The 24,871-nt window shown below is 59.3% G+C and overlaps 1 protein-coding gene across 3 annotated transcripts in view; it reads right to left on the minus strand.

The window, feature by feature from the left end:
- GTF2IRD1 (GTF2I repeat domain containing 1) overlaps window positions 1-24,871 on the minus strand; it is a 103,555-nt gene that overhangs the window by 45,128 nt on the left and 33,556 nt on the right. For all 3 annotated transcript variants that reach the window (XM_044390183.3, XM_044390184.3, XM_044390182.3), the window contains exons 2-14: window positions 24,109-24,237; window positions 21,614-21,755; window positions 18,988-19,143; window positions 17,099-17,282; window positions 16,292-16,602; window positions 15,204-15,293; window positions 13,227-13,310; window positions 8,547-8,730; window positions 6,258-6,283; window positions 5,313-5,421; window positions 4,317-4,354; window positions 3,720-3,800; window positions 3,075-3,164 (exon numbers count right to left, since the gene is read on the minus strand). In XM_044390183.3, the coding sequence (XP_044246118.1) occupies window positions 3,075-3,164; window positions 3,720-3,800; window positions 4,317-4,354; window positions 5,313-5,421; window positions 6,258-6,283; window positions 8,547-8,730; window positions 13,227-13,310; window positions 15,204-15,293; window positions 16,292-16,602; window positions 17,099-17,282; window positions 18,988-19,143; window positions 21,614-21,755; window positions 24,109-24,231 (1,618 nt within the window). In that variant the 5' untranslated portion in view covers window positions 24,232-24,237. The remainder of the gene's footprint in view (window positions 1-3,074; window positions 3,165-3,719; window positions 3,801-4,316; window positions 4,355-5,312; window positions 5,422-6,257; window positions 6,284-8,546; window positions 8,731-13,226; window positions 13,311-15,203; window positions 15,294-16,291; window positions 16,603-17,098; window positions 17,283-18,987; window positions 19,144-21,613; window positions 21,756-24,108; window positions 24,238-24,871) is intronic.

Here is a 24,871-nt window from a genome sequence, read left to right on the forward strand (position 1 = left end):
AGAGGCTGTTGGTGGGGTCGCATCCTGCCTCTACCTCCCTCTCGGCCCCCCATGCTCCCACTCCCCCTCTTTCTTACTTAGATGCTGAGCCCAAGGGCAGCCCCTAATACCCATTAGACGCAGCTCAGAGTCTGTTCCCTGGGGAACCTACCCATGTGACACGTGTCCTTGGGCTGTGAATTCTTCCTGTGGGTTCCAGCCCAGCGTTCTGGTCTCTGAGGGCCACCGGGAACATCATTCCCGCTGCACCGCCCGTTCTCTCCCGAGGTGTCCGCCAACTGCGTAATCTTATGCCTGAACTACTTTGCCCAACTGACCGAAAAATATGAGAGGAAGGACCAAGCCCCCCAGGACACCATGGGAAAGCTCCCCCAGGAGAAGGCTGGGGTCCCCGTGCCACCCTACTTCCTTAGCTGGCCCACGATCGGCCCCAGATCCTGGTGTCCCACGAGCCGACCCGGTCCTCATGAATGAGCCCACACTGGGTCCCTTCTCATGGTTCAGTCGTCCGCATGGAAATCGGCTTCAGAACTGAGCCCAGGACGGGCATGTGCTCCACCCGTCTGCGGTTTGGACAAACCCTCCTCTGGAAGTCTGTTTTCCGTGGCCGGCTCGTCTTCTGTCCCCCAGGACCTCTCCAGTGCTGTGGACGGGGGGTCTTAGAGGTTATCTGCCTGGGATCCAATTGCTCAGAAGATGGAGATCAACAGGTGCCCAAAGCCGCGCTGCAGACCCTGCCTATTGCCTCACTGAGCAGGACTCCCCGGTCCTTTCACGCGCTCCCGTTTCCAGACCATTCCCCCGACAGAGAAGATGGAAGCGGACGAGGAGCAGAGACGCTCTGCTTTAATTCCGTCGCCAAAGAACACGGCATCACCCGCCTGGGCCTGCGGGAAACCTTATGTTTTTCTAGTTATGTGTCTATTTTTGATCGGGGGAAGAATTTCTGAAGTGCAGAAAAGCACGCAGAAGAGTATTGTAACAAACACCTGTGTACCCACCAGCCAGAATGAGTAGGTTAGCATTTTGCCATTTTTTGCACCTGATTTTTTAATAAAACATTAACCAACACTGTTTCAATGTTTCCAAACGTACGTCAATGCTGTGTCGTCCATACCCTTTGCAGTTGCTTTTCACGTTGAACGTTACATTTCTGAGACCTCTTTGCCCTGTTCATTTATTTCATTTTGCCGTTTTCAAGTAATCTCTATGCCCCACGTGGGGCTCGAACTCACAACCCCGGGACCAAGAGTCGTACACTCCACCAGCTGAGCCGGTACCAGGCGCCGCCCCTGCGCTGGTCATTTAAATGCCCCCTGCTATATGCTTTTGCATGGCATCCGTAGGCACCCCCGCCTTCCGCTCCCAGTCAAGCCCACACCGGACATTGCACACATGGGAAACAAAACAAGAGCCAGCCTGGTCCCCTTCTTTGCGTTTCGCGGCCTGGCCCTGCACCCTTTATTACAAAGCTTTCCAAATCTGAATTATTTGAGTACTAACATATTTTCTGGCATATCTGCGAACCCTGTGTCCTATACTTTACATACTATTTGTCTTTGCGATAACCAACTTTTTTTTTTTTTAAGATTTTATTTATTTATTTGACAGAGACAGACAGCGAGAGAGGGAACACAAGCAGGGGGAGTGGGAGAGGAAGAAGCAGGCTCCCAGCAGAGGAGCCTGACATGGGGCTCGATCCCAGAACGCCAGGATCACGCCCTGAACCGAAGGCAGACGCTTAACGACTGCGCCACCCAGGCACCCCACAATAACCAACTTCTAAAAAACTTCACCTGGGGGCACCTGGGGGCTCAGTCGGTTGAGCACCCAACTCTTGATTTTGGCTCAGGTCATGATCGCAGGGTCCTGGGATCGAGCCCCGCGTTGGGCTCTGCGCTCAGCGGGGAGTCTGCGTCTGCTTGAGATTCTCTCTCTCCCTCTCCCTCCACCCCTGCTCCCGCTCTTGCTCGCACTCTCCCTTTCAAATAAATAATCTTTAGAAAAATAATAAAATGAAAAACCTTACCTAGTAAGTCTTACTTTTATTATCTATAATAAATACAGAACATCTGTTGATAACGGTCAGAGATGGGAGTTGGTCGCACGAGATTCATTACACTACTATTTCCAATTTTGCATGTTTTTGAACATTTCCAAAATGAAGTAAAAACACAAAACCTATTGAACCCCTACACGCTGCTATCGACCTGCCGGACCAGTCCTCTCGGCTAGAATATCCTAATAGTCTGTTTCTGCCTTTGTCCTCATTCCCCTGCAGCTCATCCTCAACCCCATGGTCAGAGTAAACACTGTTAAAATGTCGCTCCTTAGCTCCACCCACCCCCCATGAAGACGTCTCTGTCTCCTCAGAGTCAAGCCCCCACTCTTTCCTTTGACGTACTTGCCCTGCACAACCCACACCAACACCTACCTCCCTGACTTCACCCTCCCCACCTCACTCTGCGCCAGCCATGCAGGCCACCTTGCTTCTCCTTGGACAACGCACCTCAGGGCCTTTGCACATGATATTCCCATCTCCTGGAAAGCTCTTTCCTGCCATCCACTGGCTCCCACCTCCTTCAGGTCTTTGCTCCAAAGTCCCTTTCTTGGTGAGGTCCTCTCTGACCACTCAAGTCCTGTAATAACCATCGCACCCCTGCCCCTCACACTTCCCCCTTTTGGCTTTGTGCCCCCCACTGCACTTACCACCATCTGACTTTCTATTTTACCTGTTGATTTGCTTACTCTCTGTCTCCCCACGCTGGGAGCATGGGGACCTTGGTGTGTTTGGTATACTGCTCTGTCCCCAGCACCTCGCACAGGACCTCCTGGCACATAGTAGCTGCCCAGTAAATAGTTGTTGAACAAATGAACAAGTTAATTCACATAGGGGCTCCTGGGAAAGATGCAGAAGCCAAACTTAATATAAACCAAGGCTTACTTCAAGTCTCCAGAGAGGAACCTAGCCTGCGCAGGGAGTCAGGCACACACTGGGTTTTCTCTGGGGGCTTCCTGGCCCACCCCTCTCCCCGTTACGCCCCAGGGAGGTGGGTCTCCAGCCCACTTCTTACCAGTTAGCATCTCCATCCCGTAACCAGAATCTTCTGAGGGCAGATGCCCAGGCATTGAGTCTGTCATTTCCTCAGACGTGGGTGAAGGGTCTGGAGACAAAATGACAACAGCATCTTCTGCCTGTCCCACCCCGTCACGGTCCCTCAGGGACCCCCGGCCCCGTATGCCCGCAGAGCAGGACCCTTCAGGAAACTGTGCCCTGGAACTGGGAGGACAGCTTTAGTGACCAGCTGTGCCAGAGGCCAGGCGGGGGGGTGGTGGTGGTGTCTCTGAGCCTCCAGGGACCAAGTACCCCCTCTTTTTCACAGATGTAGAGATGGAGGCTTGGGGGCTTCCAAGTCTGCAGTCAAACTCAGACCCTCCTATTCCCACATTTTTTCTTCTCCTCCCTCCTGCCTTATGAATCCCAGGGAGCCAGGCCTGAGCGGGAGGGCTGAGGGTGGGGGGCCAGCCCAGAGGGGAGACACAGCTCAGAAAGCACATGCCATATAGGGACCAAACTGGAGACCCCTTCTTGGCCCTCAGGAGACAGAGGGGATAGCCCAGGAGGGGACATGGTGGGTGGTTCTGGCTGGTCTAGGAGCAGGAGCTTCTGGGAGTTCACGTGGGGCAGTAGGGCAGCCCTTTGGCCACCTGGGCCTTACCTGGGACGGTGACCTGAATAATATCTAGATCTTCTGGCTCCATTTTAATGGGCCTCAGCCCACTCAGCTCCCCAGAAGTTCCTGTGAGAAGGGAATGAGGGATCCAGTTACGTGTGGGCATGAGCTTGGCTGGGCAAGGCAAACCATTCTAGAACATTCTTACGTCTGCGATTTATTAGTAACACCCCAGGAAAAGTCATGCTGGTCCCGCGCTCCTGCCCAGCCCAGGAGTGGAGGGTCAGGCAGGCCCTGAGTCCTGTCCTGGTATCTTTAATTTATAGGCCTGGCAACAGAGGCCCACAGAGGGAAGCCGCGTGCTGCAGACATGCTGGGAAACAGGGGTGATGCCAGAATCCAGGTCTCCTGACTCCCCCATAATGTCACCCACATCCCACCTGCCCCTCCAGCGCCCCAGTGAGCTCCCAGCATGCTCTGAGGCCTGGGGGTCGGGGGCAGGAATGGGCAGGGTAATTCATTAATATTCTAGGCTCACGGGCTAAGCTCGCATCCTCCCCAAGGCTGCTGGGAGGGGAGGAAGGGGGTGCTGGTGGAGGCCCTCTCTCCCCAGGACACACAGTATGTCCTGCTCCTCCTCACCTGGCCCACAGTCTTCAGAGACACCGTTCTTGTCTGACCTGTGAGAAGGAAGGAGGCCGAGAAGCGACATGGCATCAGCCCTAGCTTTCTCCTCCAGGCAGTCCTCCAGGGAGCCCATGGTGGCTGTCCCTGCCGCGCCCCTGACCTCATTCACTCCCATCCCCACAGGACAGTCCTCCCTACGGGACAGCGGTCCAGCGCAGGGTCTCCCAGGGCAGCAGTCACCCGCCATCCCAGCCAAGATGCCGCTCGCTATCCTGGGGTGAACGGTCTGGGCATCCACCTTTCCCACCAGCTGGGAGCTCCCGAGGCCTGGGTGGGACCAGTGTGAGAGCCCCACAACTTAGCACAGTGAGGGTCGATCTGCGCTTGCTGGAGGGGGATGGAGCGCTGAGGGACCACCAGCCTGGAGGGGCTACAGAGGTCTGGAAAGGGGTGGGGAGCAAATGGGGGCAGGGCCCCTGGACGGATGGTTCAGTGAATTCAGAGTACTGTGGGGAAGGCCTGGGCTGGACGTGGTGATTCTGGAACGAATGGGCCATCCCTGGCCCCTAGGAGCGTAGAGCCTGGGTGGGGGGCACTGGCAGATGGTGGTGCCCAGGCCACAAGCTGAGTGCGGGGCCTTGTGGACACGCAGGGCAGACGCCTGACCTAGCCTGGGTGCCAGGGAAGGCTTCTGAGAGACCAGACGACATCTGGCTAGATCCTGGAGGGGCGAGAGAGCTCTCCAGGCGGAAAGAAAATCGGCAGAGCCTCTGTTCTCTGTCCCTTGGGATTCTCCCTGGCCCACGGTGGGGTGAGGACCCAAGGGGGTGTGTGTAGGGGGAGGGGGTGTCTGTGTGGAACAACCCTGTGCCCACACAGGGTGTGGGGTATCAGGAGACGCTGGGCGCAGCACCCTCTGACCAGCCCCAGCCCTTGCTCCTCCCTGCAGGTAACACCACCAGCCCAGAGTCGGGGAGGCGGGGAGCCAGGAGCTGGGGTGGGGGGCCTTACCGAGCAGTCCCGGGCAGGTCGAGGACAGCCGCACGGGAGATCTCTGCAGAGGTATCCTCCGGCGGGCTGGCGGGCTCCAGCTTCGTGGGGTCTTTGGTAAACTTGTTCCCTGGGTGGAGAGGAAGGTGAAGGTCAGGGCCAAGGCCCTCCAGTCTCCGCCTGCCTGTGGGGCACCTGGGCAGCGGCCTGTGGGAGGCTCTTGGGGACACCCCTTGCATATGGTTGGCCCCTGCCAAGCCGGGAATGGGTCCTGGGTAGAGAAGGAATGTAGGCCCCGGTGCCAGAGGAGGCCAGGGTCTGGGAGGATTGCAGGAGGAAGGAGCAGCCAGAAATGACTGTCCTGACCTCACGTTCACTACTAAAGCTGAGGGAGCCCTCGGGAAAAAGACCAAGTTGCCCCCAAGGCCGAACTACAAAACCATTCTCTCATGTAATTATCCCAGGAACTCTTATTACCCCCCATTTCACAGATGTGGAAACTGAGGCCCACATGACTGGCCAAGGTCACAAAGCTGGTGAGAAGTAGGGCCAGAATCGGAACCCAGCTTTGTCGCACCCCAAGATCTGTGCTCCCTTGGCTGCCCCAGGCAGAGCCGGACTCTTCCTCCTGGCAGGCGTGCTGCCCACTGGTTGGGGCCCCGAGCCCTGGGTTTGCGGCCAGGCTCACTGCTGACCAGCTGGGCTTCGGGAACAAGAACAGAACCTGCTTCCTAGGACGGCTCACCATGAATGGTGAACAGCTTAGAAGAGCACCGGACGCACGCTAGCGTGCAGCACACGTCAGTTTCATTATTCCCAAGGGGCCTGTCTGCACCCGGGAGCTGGGGGCTCTGTCTACCCCGGATGCGGAAGCCGTGTCCAGGCTCCCTCCCCGCCCCAGGGTCCTGCGTGATGGTAGCACCTACTTGGCTGTTTCAGAATGGACTAGATGGTCCCCACACGTACCTGTGAAAATTCGCTCATCAAACATCCTGAGGAGAGAGGAGACACTGGCGTGAGAGCAATGGTGGCCCAGGGGGCCCCCCAGGCTCAGGGACAGGCCTCCAAGCCCCCTCGGCGACACTCACTTGGTTGCCTCATTTTATGTTGAGAAAAATTGGGGGAGGGGGAGTTGAACGCATCATTGTCCTTATTTTTACAAGTGAGGGAACAGGCTCAGAAGAGAGGCGCTATTCAAGGTTATCACGCTTTGAGTGACTTTAGATCCAATCTGCCTGATGCCAAAACCTCCTCCTCCAGGAAGCCCCACAGGCTTGCTGCTCAGACACCACTGACTCGACACCTGGAAACCTGTTGTCCTCCCGTGCCCTGGACTCATCACAGGAGTGATTCCACCCGCCCCCTCTAGGAACAGGCGGGGACTCTGCTGTTTGTGAAGTCCTCAGTAGAGCCCAGTGAAGGGCTGGGCCTGTAGGAGCCACCCAGCAAATACTAGTGAAGAATTAAACGAGCTATGGTTTAGACTGAGGGAGATCAAGGTCAGCCACGGTGAGGACCCAAACACCATGGTCAGGCACATATGGGGTCATCGGGGTGTCCCTGCAGCTGTCTTCCTGCCTAGCCCCCCGTCCCCCTACCAAGAGTGAACAGAAGGAAACGGACTCAGGCAGCAGCAAGAGAGATTTAAGCGAGACAACAGCAAGCACTACCTGACGATTGATTTCAATTCCACGCCAGAGGGATTTGTCAAGTGGGACCCCACGGTCAGGGTTGTGAGGGCACAAATGATGGCTCAGATGGGGCCCCACTGCCACAGGGGAGCAGGTGAGGAGCTCCTCCTCCTCTCAATGGGGACCCCCTTTCTCACCTCTATGAGTCCTTCATGGCCCATGCCGACAACTCTCAGATTTTTTTTTCTCTCCAACACAGACCTCTCTCTGGAGTTTCTGAGCACACCCCACGTGAACTCCCCACCCCACCCCTGCTTCCCCCAATCATACACTCAGACACACGGGGTGATCCTGGCCTCCGTGCTCCCCTCCACAATCCCACATTCCACCCACTGGCAAAAACGGCTGAGCTCGAATGCACCCCGAATGCAGCCGCCTCTCTCCCTCTGCCCACCATGCCGGCCAGGCCCATGCCACGTCCTCCTCCTGAGTCCCCCCACCTCCAGGGCTTGCTGCCCACGCCACAACTCCCAGCCCCGCTCTGGCCTCCAGCAACCCTGTAGAGGTCCTTCCCATCGTTCGAGAACAGCTCCGGGCTCTCAGAGTGGATCCCCAGCCCCTGCCCCTGCCCGTGCCCAGCCTCCTTGCCCCCCTGGGCAAGTATGTATTCACTCATTCATTCCCCACATACACACTGGGCCTCTACCACATACCAGGGGCTGTTCTAGGTGCTGGGGAGTCAGCGATGAGCCCAGCACAGTCCCTGCCCTCAGTCCTTCCTTTAGTCTAACAAGCACACATGAGAGTACACGCACACACAGGGAGCGGACCCTCACAGGGCTCCCGGACAGATGGCTGGGAAGTGGCCAGCACAATGTTGCCTGGAGGCAGGGGGCTGGACACCATGGCCTCTGGCCACCCCACTATCTCTAGCCATCGAGGAGGAAGCATCCTGGGAAGTGTGGGCATTGCCTGGGGACCCTGATGCTTACTGGGTCATGAGTCCAACCAGCTGTGGGGGCAAACTCCCTGCTGGAGTCGGAAGGCGAGGCTGGGGGATGGGCAGTGCAGCCTCCCCCTCTGCCCCCACCAACCCAGCCACACTGGGGGGGCTGCCGATATGGAACGCATCGTGTTCTGCCTTCCCCCACCCACCCACACCTGTGCCAGGGGAGCCAGCTGCCTGGGAGGACAGGGAGGGCGGTCCGGGCACCGGCAGGTAGGGCAGCCTGATGTGGGGTGTGAAGGGGAGAGGCCGGCCCGCCCCACCTGAGCTCAGGTGAGCTACTTTCTGATGGCAGGAAAGTTCGAAGGCCTCAGGTCTTCTTCTTCAAACACCTTTCACTAAGACCTGACGGAGGGCCCGCTGGAGCCAGCCACGGTGCCTCCGTTTCCCGTTCAGGCCTCAGGAGAGGCCAGGAAGGGGGGGCGCGCACAGCTGGCAGGTTAAGGAGCCCGACCCCTCTCCCAGGCCCACCTGTTCTCTTGGTCGAGTCAGAACCCATTCATTCTAGCCCGGTACCATCATCACCTCCCGGGGGCCCCTCCTCACACCTGCTGTCGCCCCCCGCTCAGCCCGGACACCCCGGCACCCCGAGCCTGGGCCCCGCACCCCACCCTGTACCTCTTAATGATGAAGTGGATGCTGTGTCGCTCCTCCAGGATCCGCTTGAGCTTGGGGACCCCATAGGTGCAGGGGCGCTTGAAGGGGATCTTATCCGGGATGCCCACAATTTCCACAGCCTCCGGGTCACAGGCAATCTTCCTGTAGGGGACGGGGACCATGTGGTCCAGGCCCAGGGCTTCCGCTGGAAGGGCAACGGCAAGGCTGAGCACGGACGGAAGCGGAGGGACATGCGGGGCCCCAGGGCCGCGGTCACCACGACCTTCCCCCGCCCCCTCCCCGGCACACGGCACATGGCGCTTCCTCTTGAAAACTGCCCCCGGGCTCCCATCCCCCTCAGCGACAGCCAAAGTCCTACCTGGGCTTACGAGGCCCCATGTGACCGGGACCCCGTCACATCTGACCTGATGTCCCTCCTTTCACCCTTCTGCTCACCCTGGTCTCTCCAGCCTCCTTATTGCTTCCCTAATAGACCAGACACACACCTACCCCAGGGCCTTTGCACATGCTCTTCTGGCTACTGAGACACTCTTCTTCCAGATCACCATACACTTCGCTTCCTCCCTTTCCCCATTTAAAGGTCCCCTCCAACGTCACCTCATCAGCCGACAAGAGCCCCCTCCGTCTCTCCGTGGCACACCCAGCTCTGTTGTCCATCCCACATTTACTGTGACCTTACACTAGAAACATATTCATCTGTATGCTGGTTCACTGTCTGGAGCCTCAGCTCCACGGGAGCAGGGGGCAGGCACTGCTCCACAGCTGGGATCTAGACAGGATGGGGCACAGGCTAGCTGATGGGACACAGGCTAGCTGCTCTCCACACTCTGCGAGAGAATGAATGGCTGAAGGAAGTTCCCAGGCCTGAGGTGGCTCCCGGAAGGACTCCTCTGACCCCCCAGATGTGCTCTTTCCTCCAGGGAGGCATCCGGCATTCCTCCCACTCATCAGGGACAGAAACGAGACGCGGACAACTTTGCCCACAGCAGTGTAGACAGAATCCGGGCTTAGGAAGTGGTGACTTGTTCCTTTCTTCCTTCCAGACCCTTGGGTTTGGTCTCGGGCCACCTTATTCACTTCCACCCCCTTCCAAGTTCCCACTCATTCAGGTACCAAGTACTTCTTGAGCACCTACTATGTGCTGGATGGCACTTTCTGGGGTCCCTGGTTTTCCCCGGGGCCTGAGCTGGGCTAGTGGTCCACTTCCCTCCTGCCTCGTCCCTCCAAACTCCCCCGAGGGTCCCACGTCCCCGGGCCCTTCCTCAGGCCCCTCCCCACCCTGGCCTTGCTCCTCCGGCCACACGGTGCTTTGCCTGTGTCCCAGCAAGTGGCAGCCCTGAGCTGGCCTCCCCTGCAGCCACAGCCTGGCCGGGACAGGGCAGAGCTGCCTGGGGCCCTGCCTGGCGCACCGTCAAGACTGTTTTTCTGTTGATGCAGCCAGGTCTGCGTCGGCGGCTTTGGCAGCCAGATCCTACTGTGAAGCCACACTTAGCTCGTTGTCAAATTAAACCCTCGAAATCTCAACAGCTGTCAAACCATTGCTTCCCCAACCCCCCAGCCCCAGCCGGTGAGCCATGGCTTCGGCGAGGCGAGTCGATGTGCATTCGTCTCCACTCAGGTTCATGTCATTTGCTGGGCCTGTCTCTTCGGCCGTGAGGACACCCAGCGGACGGAAGGGACCCCACCTGGCCTCCAGCCTCTGCCCCCTGAGAAGGGGAGAGAGCAACCACTAGGCAGGAGACTCAGTCCCTCGCAGAGTCTCAACCATCTCCCAGGTGCCAATGTTCTTGAGGCATCCTGAAGGCTGGGGATCCCCCCATTTCTTCTTTGTTTTATTTTTCCCCTGCTGCACCCCCAGCCCCATTGCCGGCCCACTTCACCCAGAGCTGGTGGCCAGAAGGGCAGACCCAGGAGCAGGATCCATTCGTCCAGGGTCTGCGGGATGCCTCAGGCTGCCACATGAGGTCCTCACCCCCAGGGACGTCCCCAGTCCTCCTGGGGAACGTCCTTCCCCCCAGAGCAGCTGCAGGGGAAGCTCAGACGGAGCTGTGGCCCGAGAAGGGGCCCGAGAAGGGGCTTGGACCACTCCAAGCCCAGCGCTCCTCTTTGGATTTGGATGTGGTGAGGCCAAGGTCTGGCATCCGCAAAAGGCTCAGCGTTCCGGAAACATCCAGAGTATGCAACAGGCAAGAAGACTGGAGGCAAGGCACACGGAGCCAGCCCTCCCCAGATCCCCTCCCCCTACTGCTCACCAGTGTGCACCTGCCTGGAGGGGAGGAGTGGGTCAGCCAGAGAGACCACACCAGAGGTTGTCAAAGGTGCTCAGGCTATCCCAGACTCCTCACTAGGCCTCCAGAGCCCTGCTCAGCCCCACCCTAACCCACAGCAGCCCACCAAAGCCCCAGTGCGGATCGAAGGGCACCTCCTCCGTGAAGCCCCCCGTGACTCCTCAAGCCTGTGGAGACCTCACCTTCTTCAAAGCTGTCCTGTCTTTCCGAGGGTCCCCACCCCTGCGTACTACTGTATACCACCTCGTCCTACTGCATGCCACTGCATACACCTATACACACATCGCCAGGCACCGGCTGGAGCACCGTGAAACCAGCGCTGGCCTGAGTGCCCAGCACAGCCTTGGGGGCTTAAAATGCCTGACTGATAAAAGCGAGCAAACCAGTAAATGTGTGAGAAGAGAAAAGAAGGCAGGGGGCAAGTGTGACAGGTGACCTAAGAAATAGTATCCGTATGGTCTTCAGCTCTGGTTCCTGGCTTGAGAGTTCCCAAACCCCTGGCAATTTCCTGAGTGACGGGGCTGAGGAGTGTCCTGTTTTTCCTAATAAGCCCCTTTCAACCCACCCGAGTGTATGATAATGAGGGGCGGGCCCCCAGCGCCCTCAGGATGGGGACCGGTTGCCGGGGCAACCAACCACGTGAGCAGAGGGTTGGCACTTTCAGCCCCACCTCCCAGGAGGGGAAAGTGGCCGAGATGGAGCTAATCAGCAGCGGACGATATTTTAATCAATCCTGCCGACTTAAGAGGACCTCTGTAAAAACTCCAAATGAAGGGCTTCAGAGAGCTTTGGGGTTGGTGGATCCTTGTGCCAGAAGGGTGCACCCCAAACTCCACCGAGGACGGAAGGTCGTGCGCTCCAGACCCTATGTACCTCGTCATCTCACAGCTCATCCGAGTTCTAGCTGCCCTCACAGCAGACTGTCCGCACCCAAGGCGGGGGTCGCAGGAACTGTGGATGTGGAGCGAAGCTGGACAGAAGTGTGGGTGCCCCGGGGACCCACTAACTACGGGGCCGTCTTGTGGGACCGAGCCCTTAACCTGCGGGGTCTGTGTCACTCCGGGTGGCCAGTGTCAGGCCTGAACTGTAGGACACCCAGAGGGAGATCTGCTTACTGTGGAAAACCCCCTCTTCCAGTGTCACAAGTATTAGAGAGAGGGTTTTCTTTACCGAGGCAGGAGGGGAGGGAGGAAGAGGAAGACAGGAGAGAAGGAGGGAAGGGGAGAGAAGGAGGACAGGAGGGTAAAGCCCCACCCTGTTCCTTCCGCACAAGGTGAGAAGGTCAAGGTTAGAGAGGGAGGCGGCCAATACCTCCTGGTGGACTCCCAGCACAGTGCTCCTCGTGGACCATGCGTGTTCAGGGAGCTCCCAGGGTCCCTGCCTCTCCTCTCCGTCTGCAGTCCTGGGTGGCGATCGTCCCTCTCCTCCCTTGGCCCCATGGGCAGAGGGACTTCCCCACAGCAGGGCTGCACCATTCAGGGGGTGGTGCGTGATGGCACACCCGTGGGCTCACGGGGGCATCTTGGGGACTTGTGTCATCTCCCTGGGACTGAAAGCCACCCACCCAAGCCAGGGCCATTCTGCGGCCATCCATCAACCAGGGCTTACGGGGAGCTTATAGGGGGAGCCCCATATAGGCAGAGGGAGCAAGGACTGCCAGGGAGACGAGGCGAATGGGTGCAGGAGCGCATGGTGGGGGTGGGGGTGAGGGAGTGTCCGAGCACCCAGAGAAGGAAGGTCTTACAGACCACCTGGTGGCCCCCACCCTGCCTTCTAGCCAACCAGTGGCTTTGCTTACCATGCAGCATGAAGCTGGACCACGGGGAGGACACACCTGCCCCAGCTATCCCCCCCTCCACGTGCAGAGAGGGCTGACATGTGCTCTGGGCCCTGCTCAGTCCTGGGTGCTGGGGACACAGAAGGGCTGGCGCAGTCCTAAATGCGGGACGTGTAACAAAGAGGAGCCCATCAGGGCCCTGAGGGCCCCCCCCCAGCCCAGGCTGGGTCTCGAGGAACAAGTGGAAGCCTGCTCCCCAAACACACAAAGGGCACGCCAGGCAGAGGGCCGAGCACAAAGGCCAGGGGACAGGGACTTGCAAGTACGTGAGGCCACTCTCCTGGGTCTTCTCTGCAGGGTGCCCCTGACCTGCCCGCCTCCCACAGGTGAGCTAAGGTTGGGGCTCTGCCATCAGTTCCGCCCCCTGGAAAAGTCTGGAAGGGAAATATTGACACAACCGCCCCCTACCCAGACAGGAGACGACATGAGCGCTGCCGGTGCGCGGGTGCCAGCATATGGCTCCCGCTGTCATGTTAGGGAACACGAGTGATTGCCACGTAATGAGCTGCTCAACACGCTGCTGGGGCCACGCAGCGGGCCACGCCGCCCACTCACCATATCTGCTGTTAAACAGGATCTGCACGCACTCCCGGAGCGTGTTGATGTCCTCGGTTTCCTTTATGAAGGCGTCCCACTTCTCTATCAAAACACAAGAGGCACAAGTGAGGGCGGGCCGGAGCAGGGAACGCACGGCCTGGCCCCCTCGCGATGAGCGTCTGCGCCCCCCTCCGCCCCCCCACTGGACCCTCCTAGCTGGGCCCAGGGCCCCGGAGACAGCCACACTGCAGGCCACTGGGCTTTCTCCTCCAGAGTCCCGCAGAGGGGCCCAGCTCTTCTGCTCCCTCCCATCTCGGCCCTTGACACACCCCAGCCTCTTCCAGGACGCAGCCCTACCCAAATCCAGGGTGCTCGGATGGTCTGCCCCCCTCCCCCGCTTTCTCCTCTTGCCTCTGTTGGCCCCCGGGGGGCCATGCCAATTCAGCAGCCTCGGCCTGTCTCTCCTGGGTGTCTGCTGCCCCAGGCGGGCAGGAGGTCTGAGGGTGCGCTCCCTCAGTAGGGAGCCGCCGAGTCCTGACCTCAAAGGCACTAACCCTTCGTGCCTTGTACATCTGGGATCTTACCCGGCCTTGGCCCTGTGGCCTCCCTCAGGCCCTCAGCCCTGCCGGCCTCTTCCACGAAACCAAAGCCTCTGCCTCCGTGTACTGTTAATAACTAGAGCCGTCATCTGGCTTATTATAATACCATTATAAATACTATCTTTAATTTATTTACTTTATTTGACTATTTTTGTTGTTGTTTACAAGATTTTATTTATTTGAGAGAGAGAGAGAGAGAGAGCGTGCGCGCGCACACGCACAAGCAGGGGGAGCGGCAGGGAGAGGCAGAGGGAGAAGCAGGCTCCCAGCTGAGCAAGGAGCCCAATGCGGGACTCGATCCCAGGACCATGGGATCATGACCTGAGCTGAAGGCAGATGTTTCACCGACTGAGGTCCCCAGGAGTCCCCCTTCTTTAATTGATTAAGGGCTTATTTGTGCTGAGTACTTTCTACAGAATATCCTATTTAATCCCTCCTGACATCTCTTAAACCAGAGACAGTATTCCCATTTTGGAGGAAGGAAAACCAGGCTCAGAGAGGCTGCGTATCTCTCCTGAGATCACCCAGCGAGTACCCAGTAAGATTCCACTGCAGCTGGTACCCCTTGCCCGCCATGGCCCCCCGTGATGCCCCTACACCTGAATCCCCAGGTCTCCTCCCTGCCAGGCACGGACCCTGTTTGGGGCACTGGGGGTCTCCGTTCTGATCTCAGGGCACTAGGTTTTCTTAAAGAGCCTCTCACTGAAGGCGAGGCCAAGACCCCCACCAGGCAGAACTGCTGGACAGTCTCGCGTCCTCCCTTTTGGTACACTCGAATCCTAAATACGCTGTAGGTGCTTTTAAAATCTGTCCACATCATTTTTTGATCCTCCTGTCGTCAGGAGGTGGAGTTTAATTCCTCTCGCTCCCCGAGAGTGTGGACTGGCTCGCTTCTGGCTTCTTAAGGGTAGGACACGGCAGAACCGATGAGTTCCAACACAGATCATCAAAGACACGGGGCTTTCTCCCTACTCTCTTGTGGCTTGCTAATGTGAGGAATCCAGCCACCACATCCCGAGGACGCTCAAGCAACCACGTGAGTGGATCCTCAGCCCCAGTCGAGCCTTCAGATGACTGCAGCCCCTACCGGCATCCTGAGTCCAACCTCATGACAGAGAGATCCTGAGCCAGAAGTACCCAGCTAAGCTGCTCCTGAATTTTGGAACCACACACACTATAATGTGTAAACGCTTGCTGTTTTAAGCTAAATCTGGGGCAGTTTGTTACACAGCAACACCTAACTGCTACACTCTGGTTTTACTCACAAGTTCCTTGTGCAGAGCCATCCCTCCTTTCTCTCACAAAGACCCAGCAGACGTATTGCCATTTCAGGATGCACCACCCCCAGCCCCGGACCTCTGCTCTGGTCGGGGCGCTGCTGTGGGCACCGTCCTACCTGACTTGTCATGGACGATGGAGAAGAGGATGCGTTTGGAGGCATGGACGTTCTGGATGAGAGGACCACCGGGCCCGGGGGGCTTCTGTCCTGGACAAGGGAGAGGAAAGGCACAGGTTCAAGGTGGGCCCCCCGATCTGGCCTGGGTGCATGGACGCTGGCTCTGGGGTGACAGTCTCACCCATCAAGGAGACCTCAGAACTCAGCCCTAGGATCGTAAACTCAAGGCAAGTTCCCTGCCAGAGGCCTGAGACACTCCTTATGGGAGTCTGCTCTCCGAACGGCAGATCAGGGAGGCCAGGATGAGGATGTCTGAGGACAGGTGGTGACACCTATTTAAGTGTCTAAGTCCCATCCCGCTGCTCAGCCCAATATTTGCTGGGAAGAGGGGGTGCGGAGGGGGGGAGGGAAGTCCCTTTTTCTCCTTGTCGTAACAGTTAAGTACAACTTATAAGCACCTACTGTGTACCAAGCACTGGACTCTGCTCTAATACAGCAGCTCTCAAACTTGAGCACCCATCAGAGCCACGCGGCAGACTTAAACACAGACGGCTGGGCCCTCAGCCACCCCCAAAGCTCCAGATGCAGCAGGATGGCGGCAGGGCCTGAGAATGTGCACTTCTAACTTGCCCTGTCATCTGACCATGATGATAACCTTCTGAGAGGTCCTACTGGCATCTCTACTTTAAAGCTGGGGAAACTGAGGATCAGGGAGGTAGAGATTTGAGTGGGGGCACACAGCCTCTACACAGAGAAGCCACGATAGGAACCCAAGTCTTTCTCATCCCAGCTGTCCCTTCTCTTATGCTTTCAGAATCCCTAATCCAGGCTGGGTATGCCGTAGGTGCTCGTTAAATGCTTGTGACTGATTAGCCTGTTTACTCCGCCCCCTCGAACATCTCTTGGTCCCAAGCCAATGATACTGTTCACAGAGGTCTTGTCCCAGCCCCTTGTCCCGACAGGCCTCCTCCAGCTTGGTGCAGGCGGGGGGGGCGTGGGCTGGGCACCCCCATCTGCCCAGGGAGGGTGCCTCCACAGGAGGGAACTCTGTCCCGCCCCCAGACTCAGGGGCCCCAGCAGCAGCTTACCACAGCAGTCGGGGAAGTCTTGGGCACCAGAGGCCTTGGGCTCAGGCCCAGGCCGGCCAAGACCCAGGTCGCTGGGGGCAAGTGGGCAGGCGGGCGCCTCCTGCTTGAGCTCTCTCGTGGTGTGGTTAGGGAGTGCAGTGCTATACAGGAAGCTGGCCACAGAGGAGGAGGTGGCGGTGGGGGGTAGGTCCTGGGGTGGCCCCTTGGGGGCCTGGCCATGCAGGCCGCAGTCCCGAGACCCCTTGGCTATCAGGGAGACACCGTTCAGCTCCACTAGGGCCTTCGAGTCCCGCCCGCCATCCTCAAGCGGCCTGGGTGGACAAGAGAAGGACACGTGACAGCTTTATACACCTGGCCCGGCGGTCGTGGCTCCTTCTTCCCGGCCCCAGCCCGCCTCTGCACAACATGACGGCCTGTGAGGTACATAGGCCAGGAGCCGGTCCCCATTTTACAGGTGGGGGTGCAGGCCTGGGGCAGGGTTGTGATGTGCCCAGGGCCACACGGCTGGGCCACTGGAAGAGCTGGGCCCTGGCCTTCAACCCCCATGCCCCCCACCCCCCATCACTTGTTCAGATCATGCTCTATACCTGGGGGTCTGCCTCACCTCCATCGCCAGCCTGGGAGCTTTTACAACTGGGGGCCCCCGTGGTGTCTGAAGTCCCCTCCCCGTGACTGGGTAAGTGGCCCCAGGTGGCTGAGCCAGCATGGAAGCAGGTCGCACCCCCCACCCCGGGCCCATCCTGGCCTGGCCCTCACAGTCCAGCCACCAGGCTCTGGGCCCACTCCCAGGCTGACTGCCTCACTCACCTCTTGAGCTTGAAGCGGATCCGGTGGCTATGCTCCAGGATGGCCATGAGGGCCTTGGGGTCATAGTCGACCGGCCTCCGGAAGGCCAGGCCCTCGGGCAGCCCCTGCACGGCCAGCAGCCCCGGCTCCCTGAGCAGCCTCTCGTAGGGCAGGGGTACTACGCTGGCCCTTCCCAGGGCCTCGCCTGTGGGGAAGGGGGTCAAGGAGAGGGTCTAGTATGAGAGGGCAGCCAGGCTGGGGCAGGGGCTGGGCGTGCCCTGGAGCTGGGGCCACGTTGAGTCACTCCCTGTGTGCCGGGTTCCCGGGAAACTGGACCCCATGGGCCCCTTCCCTGTGAAAGTCACGCAGAACAAGGCCCTGCAGGCTGAGTGGGGTGGGCGGCTGCTGGGCACAGGCCCCTCTGTGTGTGGGCCGGGGCTCCCGGCTTCCGTCACCATTCTCTCCTCTCCGGGCACCCGGGTGGAGGGGAGAGCAGGCCGCGGGGCTGTGGGCAGGAGCTTTAGGAGGAGACATGGGGGAGGGAGAAAGGAGGGCAGCAGGGAGACCACAGGGGAAAGAGCCACAGAGAGGAAGGGAGGAGGAGGGGGAGGGGAGAGGAAACAGGAAGAGCAGATTCAGAGAGGAAGCAGACAGACAGAAGGTGGTGGGGATGAGGAAGGGGTGAGTGGAGGGGAGACTGACTGGGGAAGGAGGGGGTGGGATGGCCAAGGGGCCTGGGATCAGGGACGCCTGTTGTCACTCCCACAATGCAGCCCCTCCTGGAGCCAGAAAGAGGCCACTCACCTCAGATGCCACCCGAGGTGGGCAACGGGGTGGGGGGTGGGGCAGGGCAGAGTGGACAGGGGTGCAGGGGGCTGTGGGCACAAACCCTGTAGCTGGCAAAGCCAACCACATGTGACAAGTCCTCCCATTCCAGGGTGACCAGCGTGCCCCCCTGGGCCTCCCATCCCACCTAGGCCTCCTCTTCCTCCCGACGGCAGGAAATGCCTTAGACCTTTGCTCCACAGAACCAAAGGCTGCGGTACAGAAAGGAATAAAGCCATAGCTGGGACCCTTAGGGACCAAAGGGAACTGCCCAAGGTCCCCTAGAGACTGTGACGGCTACCACTGGACCAGAGAGTCTGCAACTGGACACTTCTGAGGGAGGCCAGGCCTGCCCGCCTCCCCACCCCCCAGAGGAAGGACTTGGCTAACTAGTTAAGTTAGCTCTCATTCAGTCATTCAATAAACACCCTGCGGACATCTGCCGCTGTCGCTGGGGACGGCGGAAGGGGCAGGCACAGACCCCGGCCCTAGAGGGCACTGGGCTAGTGAGGGGTCAGAGCACAGCGGGTGCCCAAAGGAGGCATTAAGCCAGTAGCGGGGGCTTCCCAGGCCTGAGCCTTAGAGAATAACACGGTGTCCGCCAGACAGAGGGGAAGGCAGTCCCAAAAGGCACAGCGGTGCAGAGGCGAGGTGCAAAACGGAGCCAGAGTGGGCCGGAGAACAAGAAGCGGCTTTGTGAGGCAGGGCAGCATGGCTGGAGGGGGGCAGGGACCGGCCACGGCGGGGAGGGCGACGCAGAGCCCCTGAGGCCGTGGAAAGAAGAGCTTCCTGGGCAGACTTGTGCTTTAGGAAGATGCCCTTGGTCACAGGACAGGTGGGGGCAGCAGGGAGCCGGCCTGGAGGCGAGGAGACCAGGGCCAGCCCAGGGCCAGTTCCAGGCGACAGGTGGCAGTGACCAGTGTCAGGGCGGGCCCGGGGAAGTGTGGACGGCGGCTCAGGAAACGGGACTGGGGCAGAAGAGCCATGCCTGGGGATGCAAGATGAGGGAGGGGCTGCCTCAGCAGAGCGGGGACTGGGGCTCCCACCCGCCTGGGGGCCCCAAATGGAATGAGGAAGGATCTTACTATAAAGAACATCGAACAGCTCGTCTACCATCTTCCGCAGAAGGTACACGTCCGAGCCGTGCTCCAGGGAAGACCGAGGGACGCTCCGGCCGCCACCCTCGCCCCGCAACACCTTCTTGGGATGCTCTGCCTCCGGCTCCTTCCAGGGGGCCCCTCCTATGGGACACAGAGCACGCCGGGCCAGGATGAGCACCTGTGTCACCCCCTGCCCAGTGAGCTGCGATATCCCTGCCCCGTGCTGAACCCCGCAGCGGGGCACTCACCACGGACTAGGAAGGAAGGAAGGAAGGAAGGATGGATGAGTGAGCAAGCCCTGCCCCAACCCCCAGCCCGGGGCCAGGGCTGGTCATCTCCGAGTTCCCAGTGCCTAGCACAGGGCTTGGGTCTCATCCTGGCACCTCTACCTTGCTGTGTGACCTTGGGCAAGTCCCTTCCTTCTCTGGGCCTCAGTCTGTGGGCTCTCACGTAAGACCAACCGGCCTGGCTCAGAACTGGGGCTGAACCAATGTTCCATGTACCCCTTTCTGTGCTCTGACACTAAAGCTGTCTTAAACAGTTGAGGCCCCAGTTTTCTGCTCTGCCCAATGAGGAGATGATGGGGACCCCACCAGGGGGCCAAGGGGCTGCAATGAGGCGCGTGCCTGCCAGGCTGGGCCAGGGTGGGGCCCGGGGAGTGTCAGTGGACTCCTGGGTAGGCAGATGCTAGAAACTGCATCAGAAAGGGGACAAGAGGAGGGCCCCGAGGCCCCCTCGCAGCTGGGCGCCTGCTCCTCTCCCGGGATCTGCGGAGCTTGAAATAAACCAGCCGAGCTCCCGGGGCTATAAATAGCGGCTCTGCCGGGCTCGGGAAGCCAGGTGCACCTTCCCCAGGCCCCAGTCTGGCCAACTGGGGGCCACAGGACCCTGCCACTGTCTACTCTTCCCTGGGCCAGCCCCCACCCAACCTCGGGGAGGGGACAGGGTCTGAGAGCTGAGTGGGGGTAGGGGTGGAGGCGGCTGGGGAAGCAGCTGGACCCCAGTGACGATCCGCCCAGTGCTGGGGGCCAGCTTTCCCCGAAACGGCTGAGCCAGGCTCCAGACCCCACGTGTAATGCAGATGTGAGTAACATCAAGGACAACAGCTAGCATTTCCTCTGTGTGAACCCAGTGTCGGGCACTGTGTTCGCCTGTATTAGGTTGATTTAATCCTCAGATCGACCCGCGAGGAGGGTAGCACTGTCCTCCCCTTTCACAGACAAGGACGTTGAGGCCCAGTAGCCGGCAGGTGGCAGAGCCAGGACGGAGCCCCAGAAGCCTGACTTCAGGGCCTGCTCGTAACCCCAAGAGCTCGGAGTCCCAACTCGTGGACTCGAGTGGCCGCTTGGGGGCTGGCCTTCAGCACTGAAGGCCAGTCCCTAACCCTGCGGGACCTAATCCACCACAAAGGTGAGGCTGATGAATTTACCAGGAGCATGGATGGAAATTTAGGGCATGAGAAGCTGACACAGTGTGGGGAGCAACCACAGGGGTGGGGGTAGGGGGAGCGTTGGTGACTAGGGGTGGGCACAGATGAGCCCTGGGCAGGAAGAATGTGAACACGGAGGCTGACGAGGCGTCTGCCAGCAGAGGAGAGGAGGGAGGGCCTCCCAGGTGGGGGGCAGCAGGGACAAAGGCAGAGGGGAGAATGTGCACAGAGCCGGTGAGCTAGACTCGGCCCCGTGCCACCGGGTAGAGGATGAGGGATGCCAGGAGGGACGACACAGAGGCAGGCGCTGGGTTACGAGGGTCTAAAGGCCCCAGCAGTAGTGTTGAGGAGTTGGGGGCTTCAGAACGACCCCCTGCTTCAGGGCTCCTGGCTCACAGCTCTTGAGTGCTGTTCTCTTTTGCAAGTGACCAGGACCCTCCGGCAGGGCTCCCAGGGCAGGAGAGGGGCGGGAGGGGTGTCCTGCTGCCCCTCCCCGATTCGGAAGGGGTGTAGCAGAAAGAGCACGGGTTTCAGCACAGAAACCTGGCCTCCATCACTTAGCGGCTGTGTGTCCCTGGGCAAGTGGCTCATGCGCACTGTGCCTCAGTTTCTCCCTCGTACACAGGTGCGGTTTCCTGAGCCTGCTGGGGAAAGTAAACAGCACGCGGCCTGGCCCAGAGTAATCACTAGTGATCACAACATCACTAGCCACTTGAGATATCAAGCATTTCCTTGGTGCGGCATGTGTCCTCAGTCACTTCGTCCCCAAGAGCCACCACGAGGTGGCTCCGAGATCGTTACTATAACAACGGTGCCTACCCACAGGGTCGACGTCGGGATAACTGAGTTAGCATTGGGAAGGGTGCTGCATACAGCAGGTGCTCAATAAGCGTGAGCTGAGCAAGGGCACCCAGTCCCTGTGTCAGAGGTGCACAGGACCTGGACAACACTGGGCCTCAGTGTCCCCTTCTGTCAACAAGCACATGGATGTGTGTGGGTCTGGCCGGCCTCTACTGACCAAGGGGCTGCTGGAGGACTCACGCCCCGACGATGCCACATCGGGACGCCTGCACAGCCCCCGACACACGGCCACCTGGTATTGCTCTGGGGACCCAGAGACGCACCAGAGCTCCGGCCCTCGGGGACTACGGGCCCCACCCACTGGAGCCCTGGGGTACTCACGGCAGAACCTGAGGAAATCTGACTGCAGCTCCTTCCGTGCGTTCAGGAACATTCTCCCCTTCTCGGTGCCCACCACGAAGGCGCTCTCATCATGCACAGCGACACAGGCCACCTCTGCGTTCAGCTTGGAGAGTGCTGAGCACTGCAGGGGGAGCAAGGGATGTGAGCCTAGGGGCAGGTCCCCCCTCTTTGGGGACACCTCCAGTGACAGTTTTGCGGGTGGGATGGATGCTCCCAGCTGCCTGAGATCCCACCAGCAGCTCCAGGGAGAGGTCACCCCTCCACGGTTCTCAGTCAGATTCTGCAGGAGGAAGGCGTGAATGATCCCCCGACAAAGCTTGGCCAAGGTCAAGGGAGAAGACAGGTCATGGAGCCCCGAGAAGAACAAAGTCACAGGGCCTCTGCCCTGCTCTCCTCCCAGGTCCTCCTTGCTCCAGCGGGACTTCCTGCCTGAAACTTGGCCCCAGCCCCAGGGACAATCCTGTCCAGTTTTCTTAAAGTCCTAAATGAGAGGAGGTGGGGGGGGGGCGCCCCAGGAGAACCAAGGCTCGGGCAGCTCCAGGTTTCAATCCCACATCAGCCGCTTCTGCTGTGATGTATGTCACTCCCCTCTCCGGGCCTGATCTGCAGAATGGGGACCAGCAGCCCAGCTCCCAGGCTTTCAGTGGGCTTGGTTGTAGGGATTCAGCGAGGCGAGGCAGGCAGGAAGGAATCTCGAAACCGGGGTATCTCGTGTGGGTCCATAAGCAGAGAGGTCATTTTTGCAGCCCCAGAGTTGAGGGATTGGCAGGCCCGCTGCATGGGAAGCCCTAAGACCGGGGGCCCTGCGACCAAGACCACCAGCATTTCAGCCCTCCAACCTAGGTCAGCAGAAGATCTCTGCCTGCAAAGCTCTCAGCATGCTTTCAGAGCCCCGTAAATGCTGGTTTTTATGTCAGTTCAGTAGTGCTCTGCTGGCATTCAGGAAGTCTGGCTTCTCATCCTAGTTCTGCTGCTGTGTGACCTAGGGCAGGTTCCTCAACCTCTCTGGGCCATAATTACGCCTCTCAGCTTCAGCCTAGAGTCACTCTGCTGAGGAAGCCGGGGACAATGCAGAGCCGACAGGCCTGTCCCCTGGGATCTCCTATGGTGAGGGGTGTGTGTTGATTTCCTGATAAAATTAAAATAAAAACCCGCTGCTCACTTTCCCCGTGGCAATGCTATAGAACGTTAACAAGCAAGGGAGACAAACAGAGTCAGTTGTTCCCGACACACGAGTGTGGCCATTGCAGCTAGAGGAGATATTTCCCTGTGTGGTCACTCTCCAGGGAACTGACTTCCCCAGAGGCACAGAGAACAGGGCTTGGAGGAAAGGCCTGGAAGAGGGTCTGGCCCCATACCCCCTGCAGACCACCCAAGGCCCCAGGCCCCCCCAGCCCTGGAGGATGCCAGAGTCCAGTCACCACTGAGCAAGGGTCAGTGTCGCCCTTGGGCTCCCTCAGGAAACCCAGAAAGGGACCCAAGGACAGGGGAGCATGTCTCGTCCATGCACCGCAAGCTATGGGGGCACTGCTCCTCCTCTGAGCCTCTGTAAGGCCCTCTAGAGCAGTGCTGTCCAACAGAACTTTCTGTGAGGATGGAAAAGTTCTGTCGGGGCACCTGGGTGGCTCAGTTGGTTAAGTGTCTGACTTCAGCTCAGGTCATGATCTCAGGGTCCTGGGATCAAGCCCCGTGTCGGGCTCTCTGCTTGGCAGGGAGCCTGTTTCTCCCTCTCCCTCTGCTGCTCCCCAACGCACTTGTGCTCTCTCTCTCTCTCTCAAATAAATAAAATCTTAAAAAAAAAAAAAAAGCCAAAAAACACAAAACTGGTCATGCTGTGTGACTCCGGGCAAGGTGCTGCCCTCTCTGAAGTTCAACTTCACCACCCTAACATGCAAAAGTGCAGCTAACGGACGCCAGACAGATTCCAACACCCCCCTACCCTCTGTCCCAGAACTTTCCCCCAGGAAAATAACATTATTATTTGGGATAAACCACTACAGGCTTAGGTATGTAGGCAATGGTGCCAGAGGAGTAATTTACGAGGCCCGTTTCTCTCTCCCGGTCCTGAGATGTGGTTACAGGTCTTGCTTTAACATCGGGGATTACAGGTTTCTCATGTGTCACTGACCATACACATCCTTTCCTCGGGGGGAACCCGATAGGACGGAGACCTATGACCTTCCCAGGGATAGGACCTGAATGGCAAAAGGTGACAAAATGAGGATGAGGGCTGAGGGGACCAGGGGACCAGGGCCAGTGCCCGAGCTGATTTCCAGGGCTGGATTTTCATGTCCTTGGGCCTCACTCAAGCCTCCCTTCCCCCTAACACCCCCCCCATGTAAGCAGATGGGGACAGTGAGTCTCAGGTGACTGAAGGCCCCCCTCCCCGAGGTGGCAGAGGTGGGACTCGAGCTCCGACGTCTGCTGACAAAGGCCGGGACTTCCGCTCCTCCAGGGCGGACCGGGGCACTCACCATGGAATCTAAGGCAGACACGAGGCTGGTGATGATCTCGTCTTTGCGGGTAAAGGCGGAGCTCCAGCGGTCGGGCCCGCAGCCGTTGGCGGGAATGTCGCAGCGCTTCCCCAACAAGGCCATGGTCACCTGGATGGAGGGAGGAAGCGGAGGTGGGCGTGACGCACTCCGCGGATGCCACCCCAACCCCGCCAGGCCCCCGGACCCCCAGGGCCGCCTCTACTTCCCTGGTTGGATGAATCAAGGGCTGGCCTCCCCTTTCCCCAAGGGGTTCCATGCACGAAGGCATTAAAGCCCCGGCAGGCTGAGACAGGGAGGAGCCTGCACCCAGTTCCGGGCAGGCACGGGCGCACGCGGCGGGGTAACTGAGGAGTGCGCTCCGTGTCACGGCCCCCAAATCTGCAACTCCAGGGCTGAGCTCAGTACCATGACCAGTCTGCCTGGTACCTCAATGCCAAGTCTCCCCTGCACGTAGCTCTGGCCATGGCTCTTCCTTGCTCACACACCGTCCATGGCTCCCTACTGCCCACGTGAGCTCGGACTCCTGCCCCTCATCCAACTCCCCCTTCACACCCCATACTCGGGGTGCTCTAAGAATCACCGCCCCCCAAACATACCCACGTCCTTCATGGCTTCCCAGCTGTCATAGGTTCCTCTCTCCCCGACCCGAGTGGCCTTCTGGCCCCTTTGTCATCTGCCGAATGCCCACTCAGCTTTTAATTACCACCTCTGCTGAGAGGATGCCCTCAACGGCCCCACCTCC

This window comes from Ursus arctos, unplaced genomic scaffold (assembly GCF_023065955.2).
Source record: "Ursus arctos isolate Adak ecotype North America unplaced genomic scaffold, UrsArc2.0 scaffold_2, whole genome shotgun sequence".
Taxonomy (NCBI): domain Eukaryota; kingdom Metazoa; phylum Chordata; class Mammalia; order Carnivora; family Ursidae; genus Ursus; species Ursus arctos.